Genomic DNA, 12,938 nt, shown 5'->3' with positions numbered 1-12,938 from the left:
CCTATTTATCTACTTGCAATTTCTTGCTTTCGAACTGCTAGGTTGGCAGGAGGTGGGACTGAAGACGGGAGCTCACTCCGTCACGCGGCACTCGGGTCTCGAACTGCTGTCCTGCCGACCTTCCGGTCTGCAGTTCAGCATCTTAACCACTAAGCCACCACGGCCCTTAAATAATAATAATAATAAGCATTAAAACAAGCAGACATCAGCATTTGCTCCCAAAAGGGCCCTTCTGAGTCATTACTCCAATTTTACAAGTGGGGGAAACCCAAGGCTGTGAAGTGGTTGGAGATGCACCCATTGGGGAATTTCAGGTGTAGGATACCTCCTCTTCAGGTAGAGGCAGGAACATATGGAGGCCCTTCCAAAAATGTATGGATGAGATGGGAATTGAACCCAGGTCCAACACACTCTCCAGTAAGGTCCTTCTTCCTAGATTTGCAGCGCGAGGCAAGGTTCAGAAACAAGCAATTCCCAAACTGTGTGCCACGAGAGAACGTCGTGTTGTGAGAAATTAAATAACCCAAGGCTCCTGGAATCCCAAAGCCCCCTCCACAGAAGGAGCTGCCTGCTGTATCTCTGCCTGCTTCAGCACTCCGCCTGTCTCCTTCCCAATCAGCCTTTGCTGGGCGGTGGTCATCCTGCTACATCTCCGCAGCCGCTGTAACTGGAGAACGACCTGCTCTCAGAGGGAGGCTGTTCCACGTCTGCATGAGTCTCTTCTCGAATCACACAGCATGCTCGAAAAAGCAACTCACGTGGAGCCTAGTGAGTAGGCTCCCTCTCAAAGCAGGCCATTCTTAATCACTCGCACCATGAGAGTAAGCGTTTCAAGGTGTACGTGCGAACTACGCTTTAGCTATCAGAAGCTGGGAATCGCCTTGTGGGGCTGTCTTGGCACAGTCACATTCCTGAACGATACATGAAGAGGTCACACCTCTCCATGCAGATCTTGTTCTGGTACCAAGACGTCCAGACCAAGCCAACAAACTCCATCGTAAGGCTGTCAGTGGCCTATGCAGGCAACCAGTGATGGATGACCTTTCCTCCAGGCAGCACACGCACCAAACAAAAGCACAAACAGGAGGGTTCTGATCTCCCTCAGCAGCTCAGCGAAGACACCCAACAATTGTAAAGGGGAAGAAATAGAGAAATGACATAAAAATAAGAATACAAGAAAACAGGACGCTGCTCAACTCTCAATCACAAAAAGCAGACACAGACATGTTGACCGTAGGAAAAATCCCAAAATCCATATTATTGCAGTATCTTTATTGTGCCTAGCAAAAGACCACAAAAATGTGCAAGCTTTCAAGCTTTCTAGGTATTTTCTTTGGGAATAACAATACAAGGCCAGCCTTTATCTCAAAATGTTTGGTGAAGGATGGATTTGCTCCGTGTGTGTGCGTGTGTGCGTGCGCGCACACATGGGTGTTGTGGGGTTCCTTTTGTTAAAACTGTATCACATTTATTATAAGATTGGCTCTGAGCATGTTGTAGAAACAAGTGTTTGATGGATCTCCCTCAGGCTTTGGGAGCAATCATCAGATATTAGGCCTGCTTGGGTTAGGGAGAGAAAGAAAGGGAATTTAAGGAAGGGACGGATAACAGAAGCCTTCAGGGGTGTCTTGGCTTGTCAGATTTATTAGAGCAAGGCGGCCCGGATGCTGTGGAAATAACTTAGCAGAGGTATATTTGAGAGCAAAAGACAGAGATGTAGTTTAGAATGTCTTAAAAATCACTTCTGTTGTGCTCTCTCCTTTTTAACTGCATAGATTACTTTGATCTGGTTCATCATTGGCAGACCCTCAGTTGCTGATCTCAAGAGTGAGGGAGGAAAAGGCCTATATCAATAAAAAATATATAATCTGCTGCCCTATATCTATAAAAGTTGTGCCTTTCTCTGTCCCCAACGCCTCTGCCTCCTTTCTATGCTGAGCAGCGCAACAATAGCACATGGAGGGAGCAATCCTATGCCCCCCAGATAGCATCTGCAGGATATAGGATATTTCAGATTCCTGGATCTGAGGCCGGAGACAGTGCTCCAACCTGGAAGCCAAGAAACCAAGCCCCCTTCCCCCATCCGCTTCGCAGCTGGTGTGAAGAGAACAGCACAGGCTGCTTCTATGAGCCTGAGAACGCAAGCTCATAGAAGGGTGAAGGGGGCGTGCCAGTGGCCTGCCGGGTAGGAGACTGGGGACACGGGGATCCGAGCTATCCCCAGCCTCCCCCTCCCGAAGCCTCTGCTAGATGGGCAAAAAGGCCAGCCTAGCCAGAATGCAGAGTGGGAGACGCAACGCGCCTCCTGCTCTGCCTTGGGTAGCGAGAAGCCTCTGAGTTCGGAAGCCCAGGACAGATCCCATAGGACTGCACCCTAAATGTTATAAAAAGAAGCCCGTGTGCTTCACCCAGGATAGAAAACACCTCTGAGAACAGCCGATTTTATATTTTCATAAATGGAGGATCAACATTTCCCCCTTTATTTTGCTCCCAGCAGCCCTAGGGGCAACTCCAGGTCCAACCTGGTAACCATCACATGACCTAGTGAGCCTAATTTGAATGTCTGAAGACCCCTCCTCCTCCATCCCATCTTGGGACTCTGAACATGCAGAAACTACGACTTCTCCATCAAGTCAGATTTTTTCCCTTCCCTATTCCCTACACACACACACACACACACGCACGCACACCTTTTATAACATTGCTCCTGATTAAGAAATCTAGAGATCTCAAAAGCTTGCACAGTTTTCGTGATATTTCGGTTGGCCTAATAAAGGTATTGCACCAATTTTGGAATTTTACTTATGGTCAACAGAGCTACCTTTTCTTTTTGTGAGACTTAAGGAAACTCTGCTTTTTTCCAAAAACATTTACTTATTAGTTGGTCTAATAGACTGTTTCCTAAACATCCAACACCAGGGTACACTGAATTAAAGCTGACAGCACTCCTCACCGAAAAAGCCTTGTTCTTAGAACGCGCAAGATAAAGCACTACCTCAGAGAAGGTCACTTTCTGCATGAGTCCCTGTTTTGGCTGTGCCTCCTCTGAGGAAAGGCAACACTGTTGCTCTGCTGTATTGGGAGTGATTTAATGCTTTATTCACCCCTGATGTACAGATGTGGCAGAAGTGCCCAACGACAGTAGAGGCTGAATGAAAGCTCAGAGCAGTGAGCCATGCAGAGACACGTTGGGCAGCCTCCCCAGCTGTGGGTAGGTACTTTGGGCTCAGACATGTAGTGCAATCCATTCATATTTACTCAGAAGAATCTTCTGCCCAGCTTAGTGAGACTTACTTCGAGGTAAATGTGTAGGATTCCAACCTCAATTAGTTAATTTCTCTCAGGGCTGTTGCAGTTCTTTCAGTTTGGGGAATCATTGACCTAATACATCAGTACAGTCTCCTCAAGAGCTGTGACTGGAGCAACTGAAATTTGGGTCAACCCAGTGCAAGGCAGGTTTGTCTCAATGCCCCTACCCTATATATCACTGCCTTCCTTTCCAAACAATCAAAAGAGAGTAAAACAGCAAACGGAACCTTCTCAGTCTAGCTAACTTTTCAATGGTTATTTGAATCTGGCAGCAGGTTCTACTGTACCAACTCAATGCATACAGATAAAAATGAAAGTTTCTCTTCCCAGTAACCAGAGATAAAGAACCCTCTCCCATACCTGCAAAGGTGCAAATGTAGCTCTCTGACATATCAGGTACAACCTTAGGGAGAAGAGGTGAAGGTGCTACAAGTAACAATGGCATAATATTTCAGGACACCTTGCTCAGTTTCACATCCTGACAGGCACTGTGCCCATTTGACAGTCTCTACGTGGGCAGCTGCAAAATAAACCCAGACTGCTTGGCTGAGCAAGCTTCCCATCCCTTCTAGCCAATGAGTCGCTGCACAGGGAGGGTCCGTAGCTCAGAGCAGCACATGTGAGCTTTGCACGCAAAACGGTCCCGGGTCCAGTTGCCTGCACCTCCGTCTTCGGGAACAGGGCTGGGACCAAGAGCCACTGCCAATCAGAACAAGCAACGCTAGATCAGCATGGGCAGTAGGTCAAGACCTACCGGAAGATCTCCGCGTGAGTTGCAGCAGATCACCAAGGGTTTTGGACTCCCAATTATTTAACAGCAGTGGCGGCAAAGGGGCTTCTAAATTAGGCTGAAGTGGGAGAAAGCTTATGGGGCAGGGGAAGCAGGAGTGGCTGTTTGTGTGTTTCTGGTACTAAGAACAAATGCCGAGGCGCGGCCAGTGCTCAGAGGCACCCTTGCACCGTGATTCCAAGACTGTGCTCCCTGCCCCCTCCCCAACCCCTTGGCCACTCTTTTGCACCTGGCTCCAGTTGGTAGACCTCAGGGTTTAGTTAAAAAAAAGACACCAAAGTCCATCCCTGGACTAGGTGGACCAATGGTATGACTAAAAGAAAAAACTTTCAAAACAGCAAGAGCTGGTAGTTAGGCTGGACAGAGGCATTTTCATAAGATGAAAGATGGCATTAATGCCCATATTTGATTGGGAGTTAACGCAATGTGCGTGAATGTCGCTGAGCCATTGGTTAGAATGGACTGCAGTCAAATCATGGAGGAGCCCCCAAACATTTGATTCTGACAGGGCGGAAGGGACATAAGTCTCTGTTTCAAGAGCTACCATGAAAACGTGCAAGGTGCTCATTTTTCCCAGAACGGCACGAAACCTGTTTTTTAAAGGTCTTCTGTGAATGGAGGCAACATCAATCTTCCAGATGCTGTTGTCAAGCTGTGCTCCAAATTCGACCCAAGTGCCAGGGGGAGCGTGTCAAGAGAAAGAGGATCTAAACAGTTCCAAGAAGCCAGAGAGCTTGTCAAGTAGTTTGTACCAAAAAAATCTAAGCACTGGCTATTGCTCCCTCTATTCCTACAGTGCCATGAATAACTTCTTTGCATTGCATGGGGACGGCACATGTTACAGCTGAAACCTCTCATGAGTTAAAGGGCCAAGGTATCCTAACCAGAGACTGACCAGGAGGAGGCTCTTGTAAAAAAATACTAGTTTGGGACAGCAACTCTCATCTTGCCAGCAAAGGCAGCAAACTTAAAAGGTAAAATATAGGGCTGCCAACCAATTCAAGAAATATTCCTCTGCAATCCCAAACATATTTCCTCAGGGGTAAGCCCCACTGAGGCCAGTGAGACTCATGTCTCAATACATGTACTTAGGATTGCAACTGTGAACAACTGATTGTATACATAGATAAAATTAGTTAAGACCTGCATATGTTTTCATAGAAGTAAAAAATAGTAATTTTGAAGAGAGCACATTTTGTTTTTAAATTACACATGCACAACTCATAGCTGATGCCAACTTAGAACACGAAAGCCCCCTTCTCTCTCAAACAGGAGGGAACGCCTCTCCCAAGACGATGCCGGCTATCTTCAGACTTCAAGGGCGCAACCCTATGTGGATTGCCAGCAGCCTTCGAACGTGGAGGCTGTCACCTCTCCAATGCAGGGTGGGAGGACTGCGGAGGCCTTGGAGGGGGAGGGAAGGAGGCTGGGGCACACACAGGACACCTCGTACCATAGCCACCCCGGTCTCCTCCCCACCTGCCCCCAGGAATGCCCCCTTTTCCCCCGCCTCCATGCTCCATTTCCCGAGCATGGCAAGGTAGCCAGCGCGGTTCTCTCTACACCAGCTATGCAGGGGAGGGGAGCCTGGTTTCCTGGCCCTGACCTTGGAGTCAGGAAACCAAACTATCCTGTGCCGCCCAGCTGCTATCTGGGGGTCATAGAACTGCTCTCTAAAAGCACTTATATATTTTCTTTTTTTAAGTAGATTTGGTGCTGCCTTGAGTTCCATTTTTGGCAAAAAGGTGGGTTACTAAAGTAGTAAAATAATAGTGATCAGAGCCTTGGATAGAAGACTGCTAGAAGAGCAGAATAGAAGCATATTATGCACAGTGTACATATGTTCACAATATACATATATAATCAATGTACACACACACACATATATATATCTCACACACACAAAGTTGTTCACAGCCCTAGTAAAATGCCAACATGAATCATTTTTTCAATTTAGACATGGTTAAGAAAGCTTAATTACGGCCAGTGTCGTTTCTGAATTGACAAACCATTATTTGCCATCAGGTGGCAAACCAGCATCAGAAACCACAGCTTGAAATCAGTTTGCCAACTATTTGGTATAATCTCTGAACTGACAGAATGCAAATTAAACCTGCCACTCTGCCTCCACTGCACCATGGAAAAATAAACGCTGAGAAAATGAAAAAATAAAGCAAACATGCAAGCAGACTATAATTTAGAGATGCATGTTTGGAAACACAAGTTTGGGTTGTAAGCTCTAGGTACCAAGAAAAGCCAGATTCTATAACCTGTATTATTTGCATCCATTTGCTTATTTTGCATAATTGATTATGCTTCTGCTAGTCACGGGGAAGGACAAGGAGCTACATAAGACACTGAAGCCCAGGCCTGCGTGACTGACCCCCACAAGCACAGAGCACTAACCACGGCTGGTGGCTGTCAGGGCCTGAACAAATTCCTGATTTAGTTGTTTGCCTTGAACAGCAGAAATAGTGGGTCGTCAAGCCCCAGCCGCAGGCCACAATATATGGTAGTACGCAACGTTCAGCTTGGTGGATCACAAGTAGTGCAGGACTGCTGAAGCTGCACCTTTGGAGCCAAAACAGACATTTGAAGGAAGATCCACAAGTGCGGTTCCAATGCTGACTGGAGCAATGGCACTGGGAAAGGGGGTGGTTCACCCTTTCCCTCTACACCATTACCCCAATATTAATCCCCCCCCCCACCGCACGAAGCTGTCGGTAGCTCCTTACACCACTGGAAATCCTACTCCTCTGGCTTTTGAGATTTTCATTTTCCATCCTCTTCTAACTATCTGTTCTTGTGCATTTACTGGCATAGCATCTTTAAAAATGTGTATGAGGTGTTTTTATAAAAGTCTTCAAGCAAAATGGCTATTTCAGTTTCTGCTCGGCCGAGTAAACCAAGTATTCTAATATGCACCATCACTCCAGGGCAACCGCCTCATTAATGCTCATCCAAAAGGATGAAGGTTTGTTTTTTTGGTTTTAAAGGTAAACACAACATCTTGTAAGGGTTCCCACTGAATAAAGAAAATGCAAGCACGATTAGTGAAACATTTCGGTGAACTAAGTCACACAGAAGAACGATGGTCTGCTTAGATAATTGGAAGTTGGTTCGGGAATGACAGACATTTTGGATCTATATGATGATATCTATGCACCTTTATAGCTTAAATGGGAAATGGACCTGGGGAACCGCCATTGTCCTTTGCTGTAGTAAATTAATATGCATCAACCTTCCTGGGCAAATTCCCATTGCTGTTCATGAAAAAGGATGTTTAAAAATTTCAAAGCACATGCAGAAAATGCCACACACTCTATTAATATTCAAAGCCTTCCTCAAGAAGCTGTCAAATGAACAGGAAGAATAAGCTACACATCCTTGTTTCGCTTGCCTGATCTCAGGCAGAACAGTTGCCATTCACAACGGGGTTTTGAAACCACACAGAAGCGCAACAGCTGACAGGTAGCCTTGTGCAAACAAGAGGCCAGCACAGCCAAAGCCAGGCTACGTCAGCAGCTGAGCTCCCTCCGTCACATTCTCCCCCCTCTACAAATACTGGGACCAGGACTCTGGCTTGCAAAAAGGTTGGTATATTAAATATTACCCAATACAGATGCTGAATCAATCCTTTCCCTAGATGTTAAATCATGGGTTGTAACTTTTCCTCTAGTGAACAAGGTGAGCCTTTCAGGCACTACAGTAAAAACAATAAGCAGGTATAAGCCAGGCCTGTAAACAGCCATTTGCTGTAACTTGTGAAGAATTGACTCCAAGACAGCAGGTAGGGAAGTGTTGACGAAGTCGGGCCTCTGTCTTGTAGGCAAAATAGGACTAGAATAGGGAGATTTAGGCAGGCAGACTAGTAAAATGTGTTGCAGACATTTGCAAGACTGGCGTAAGCAGTGCTTTTGAAGATATTCTTTGGAAAAGTGGGTGGGATGTCTGCTCAAGTGGGTGCAGTCTTCCACTGCATGGGGAGTTTGTGGTGGGCAGATTTAATTTGCAGTATAGATAAACACTACAAATGGGGGGAGGGAAGGGGTGTGTGGCAATCTGGGAAACCCTGGAGGGCTGGACTGGGACCTGAGGTGGCCCATGGACCTAAGGTTCAACACCCCTGCTATACACACTTACCCGAGAGTAAGTCCCATTGAAATCAATGGGTTTGTGTGTATAGACCTGCACTGCGAGGAATGGCTAAGCTCCTGGGAACAGAGATTGAAAACCACTGTTCTAGATCAGTCCCCATTATTGCCAGATGAAGAGTTATATCACACAGATCGTGAGAGTAAGGCAAGGGGGAAGTGTGCAATCTTGCCGGGGGTCAAAGAAAGCATCGAGCCTGGAATAAAGAATGCTACATTCTGTTTTCATGGATATGGTATTAGAGATATGATATGTGCAGACACACAGTGCATGCTTTCAATACCATACCACCAAGGAACTATCTACTCTGGCTCCTAACAAAACATGCAAAAAAATAATTGTTGAATTTCTTCCTGTCCTCTGCTGCCTGCTCCCTTGACATTAATTTTTCCTCTTGACAATGGGGGAAATGCACTGACTGGAGGCCTAGAAAAGCATTATATGTATATCACAATTATTGCACCAACCTGCAGAAGCATCCAGTTACCTTTAAAAGGCAGGCAAATTGTAGACATGGCTGTACAGCCCTCTGCTTTCATAATGCAAGACATGCCTCATATCTATGGTTGCAATCAACCTTTGGTTGAAGCTGGATGGGGAGGGGGTGGAGGAAGCAACAACAAACTATGATTTTAACAGAACTGGCCTGCGCTCTGCATGTTTACTTAAACAAAGACAAAATGATAAAGCTCTCACTCAACTGTAGAATTTGCACAGTTACATTCTTCATATTTGCATCAAGACCATGAAATGATGAGCTACAATCTGGCCTGCTATAACTCAAGTTGGGAGAGAGAAGCAGGGGTTCTGCGGCATTTTGGATTTTTAGGCTATGGCTGCAACCAACCAACCAACATCAGTTAAAGAAAGCAGGGTTTTAGAGCACACTTTGGACTTTTAAAAAAAGTGGGGAAGGGAAGAAGCCATTAGCATCACACTGTGAGCTTTTAACAACAAAATAGTACAACATCTGTGGTCGAAGAACTAGAATCATTGAATCATCGAATAGTAGGGCTGGAAGGGGCCTACAAGGCCATCGAGTCCAACCCCCTGCTCAATGCAGGACAAGAACTAGAGTATTTAAACACACCAGGCCATCTAAAAAAAGCTGCCAACTCACAGTCTAAAACAAGGCCCAAACCACACACTTAAAAGAAAGACTGGGAAGTAATTTGTTGGGGGGTACAGTGAAGGGTCTGATGTGGGACTTGATGACCTCATGGTTCCTTCCAGGGCTGCTAGATATAGAGGGAGATTAAACAAAGGGAAAGATTAAAAGCCTCTCTTTTTCTACAGCCACAAAACTTGCTTATACACTCCAGAAAATTCATCAAGAACTCCAATATCATTCAATAAATACTCGAACCCTCTTACTGTACTGGAATAGTGACTGTTTTCTTAATAGAAATGGAAAAATAAACAAAAAAGCAGCCATGGTGACTGCAAGAAAAATTCCAAAACTCCTATTAGCACAATACCTTTATTAAGCCAACCAAAAAATCACAAAACTGCAAACTTTTGAGATCTTGAGAAGAGATCTGGAGATCTCGAAAGCTTCTGCATTTCTTGTTTGGCCTAATAAAGGTCAGTAATATGGATTAAGGGATAGGAGTTACTAATGAAGATCAAGAAGATCACCCAGTAATTAGAGCCAATCTTCCAAGAAGCCCAATATGACTGTCGGAGTTGTCAGCTTTCTTTCCTTTCAATTTTCCAGGTTTACATATCAATATATAATGGCAGAGTGACCAAAGGGCTGCGTTACAGTCTGAGAACTGATACAGATTTACATTCTGTTTAGATATCTGTATCTTTAGCACACACATACCGCTGAACAGGACACAGTGGCATTGTTTCAAGCTCTAATTCAGAGGCAAGACATTAATCACAGAGGTTCTAGAACGTCGCCTTATCGATGACCTTCTCTTTGAACAGTTTAGTTGTCAACTCCTCCAAACAAGGTAGGGGTCTAATGAAGTTGGGACCTTCCAACTTTCGGAGATTTCTGAAATAACTTTGCTGTTTTCTACATATCTATTACCAGATATAGAACAACTTTTACTGTACAAATATATAGTTCTTTTTTCTTGTTTCAGGGAGCAAGAAAAATCTGTAGGGTTCTCTGGAACAGGGCCACTACCCGGAAGAAGAGTGCATGCTTTGCATGTAGGAGGTCCCAACTTCAGTCCCCCAAATCTCCAAGTAAAATGATCATCCACTGCAGGGCTGGGAAAGGCTTCTTGACCTGAGATCTTGGACAGCCACTGCCAGCAAGGAGAAATAATGCTGAGCCATTGTTCTGACTTCATATAAGGGAACTCCACTTTCCAAGCAAAAATATGGGTTCACTGAGTGAGTGGGGAAGTCCATGTTTTACATTAAGGGGTCCTATGTCTTATGCTCATGTTGATGCTCATTTTCAACACTAAGCTGCTCCAACGGTGTTGTAGATGCTGCTGGAATGGGCAGAAGGTACATCAGGATCTAGCAGACCTTTGGGTGATTTGCAGAATATCACCAAGGATTTTTGACACCCCATGGCTGGCCCTACCATTATGCAGAATGAGATGGCCGTCTCAGGCAGCTGATTTGGGTATCATGATTTGGGCAGGAAACTGTTTGTTCTTTGATTTATTATTATTGCATTGTTACTGCCAAGGAATGGGGAGAGGTGCTTGTGGGATTTTCTTTTTGTCTCAGATGCCAAAATGTCTCGGCTGGCCTTGGGTACTATGCACCTTGACTTGGGGTGGGGGGCATCGTTTGCTGCTCCGCTTCAGGCAGCAACATGTCTTTGGCCAGCCCTGTTAACAACAGCAACAACTAAAATGCCTTCCTCCCTTAAGTTAGGTCGCTGAAAAAGAAAACAGCAGTGGATTTGAGCATGAAAAGACTTGTGGGCTTGGTCCTGGTCAAGAATTCCTGAGCTGCGCTTTTGTTCAGAGCCATCCTGTTTCTTAATTCTTAGCATATGTCCACCTGCCACTATTTTGCACCAGGATCCCCTTTGTAGGCTTCAGGCATCTAGTAAAAAACAAAGCCATTGCACAAGCCTTAAGTCTGCCCACCCTTCCTGCAGGGAACACCCAAATGCCACATGGCCTGCCCAGGGACAGATAAAGTCAACAGCAAAAGCAAACAAGTAGGAAAGCTGGGCTAAGAACTAATTCACTCTCTCATATCAGGCTCATTTCCCTGGCAGATTTTGAATGCTATGCTAAAATTCAGCACCTGCTTTCCTCTTTAAGAACCGCCTTTCTGTATAAGATGAAAAGATCTCCTTTCTCCCACAGTGGCCAGCCTGATGCGGGCAGGCGGGCAGAGACAATAAGGGCACAGTGAGCCCTCCCAGGTTGCCTATCCTGAGCATCTGATATTGAGAGATATTCTGCCTCAGAACTTGGACTCTATGTTGGTTAATAGCCAGTGAGTGATAAGTCCATCTCCAAGAATTTGCTAAGCCTCTTTAAAAGCCGCCTAAAGCTTGCAACCTCGTAGATGGAAGCTCCCCAAGTTTAAAGATGGCACGTGAAGGCTTTCTTCTGTCTGTCCTGAACCTATGTTGTCAGTTTCTCTGGAGGGCTCCCAAGGTCTGGCCTTCTCGAGAGGGGGGGATCTCTCCTCATCTGCTCGGTGCTCCCCCCGGGCACGCTGAAGCGGCGCTTTCCTCCCTCAGCGTACGCAAAGGGGGGGAGTTCAGCGACTGCAGCCGGGCCCCCGCCCGCTTCTCCCCCCACCTCGCCGCTCCCTCGTTTTAACGTCCCGCCGAGCGGCCCGGGCAAGCGAGAGGCCGCCGCCGTTCTCGGCAACATCTTGCTCAAATCACGCAGGCTGCGGCCCGTGCGGCTTGGGGAGGGCGGGGAGGGCTCCTCGGAACGGCGGCACGCAGGGCCTCGAAATACGGGCGCGCTTTCGGGGCCGGGCACATGCCACCAACAGGGCTTCGCCGTCCGCCAAGCGCCGTCGACACGCGTCGCGCTGTATGCGGCTCGAGGAAGGGAACAGCGGCCTCCCGCGCCAGCCCGGGATCGAAGGCCGGGGCGGGCAGCGGGCTTCCCCGTGGTGCCCCGGAGAGGCGGGGCGAGGGCAGCGCTCCCGCTCTTCCCGCGCGGCGGCTGCGAGCGCGCGTCTTCCGCGGCGGCAAGAGCGGCGCGGCAGCTTCTCCGCCGCGGCCGCGTGGGTGGCGCGGTCGACCCGAGGACCGACACGGCCGCGCGAGCGGAAGCAGCTGCCCGCTCCCTGCTTACCCTGCGGCGAAGCGCCCGCGCGGCTCCTCCGGGCCTCTCCTCGCGGCGGCGGCGGCTTCCGCCCAAGCCTTCGCTCCCCGTCTTCTGGCGCCGGCTCCGTCCCGCTCCTCCTCCTCGGCTCATATGGCCAGCGGGACTCCGGCCCTGCCATAGGGCTGCCCTTTCCCCACGTGCTGCTTGCCCGAGCGACGCCGGGCGGCGCCCATTGGCTCGCCGCCGTGGCCCGAACGCGGCGGGCGGGGCGGGCGAGCGTCGCAGGAGCCCGTGGGAGTCGTAGTTTTCCTCGCCCGCCAAGTCCCACTTTCATTTACCACGGGGGGGGGGGGCGGATGTGGCGCCAGAAGAACTGGAAAGAGGCCCATTTCAAGTTCATTGAATGTTATTTATTATTATCACATTTTTTATTTATTACATTTATATCCCACCTTTTTCTCCTC

The 12,938-nt window shown here is 47.5% G+C and overlaps 1 protein-coding gene across 2 annotated transcripts in view; it reads right to left on the bottom strand.

Annotated features, from left to right (window-relative positions):
- ACLY (ATP citrate lyase) overlaps positions 1-12,626 on the bottom strand; it is a 77,437-nt gene extending 64,811 nt beyond the window's left edge. For both annotated transcript variants that reach the window (XM_084804404.1, XM_084804405.1), the window contains exon 1: positions 12,502-12,626. In XM_084804404.1, coding sequence (XP_084660530.1) covers positions 12,502-12,624 — 123 coding nt within the window. In that variant the 5' untranslated portion in view covers positions 12,625-12,626. The remainder of the gene's footprint in view (positions 1-12,501) is intronic.
- Between the last annotated feature and the right edge of the window lie 312 nt (positions 12,627-12,938).

This window comes from Heloderma suspectum, chromosome 6 (genome assembly GCF_057233095.1).
Source record: "Heloderma suspectum isolate Gila_16-S chromosome 6, 16-S_ref, whole genome shotgun sequence".
In the NCBI taxonomy this organism is placed as follows: Eukaryota; Metazoa; Chordata; class Lepidosauria; order Squamata; family Helodermatidae; genus Heloderma; species Heloderma suspectum.
Note: the sequence above shows the minus strand (reverse complement) of the source record. Positions and strands in the feature narration are given on the sequence as shown.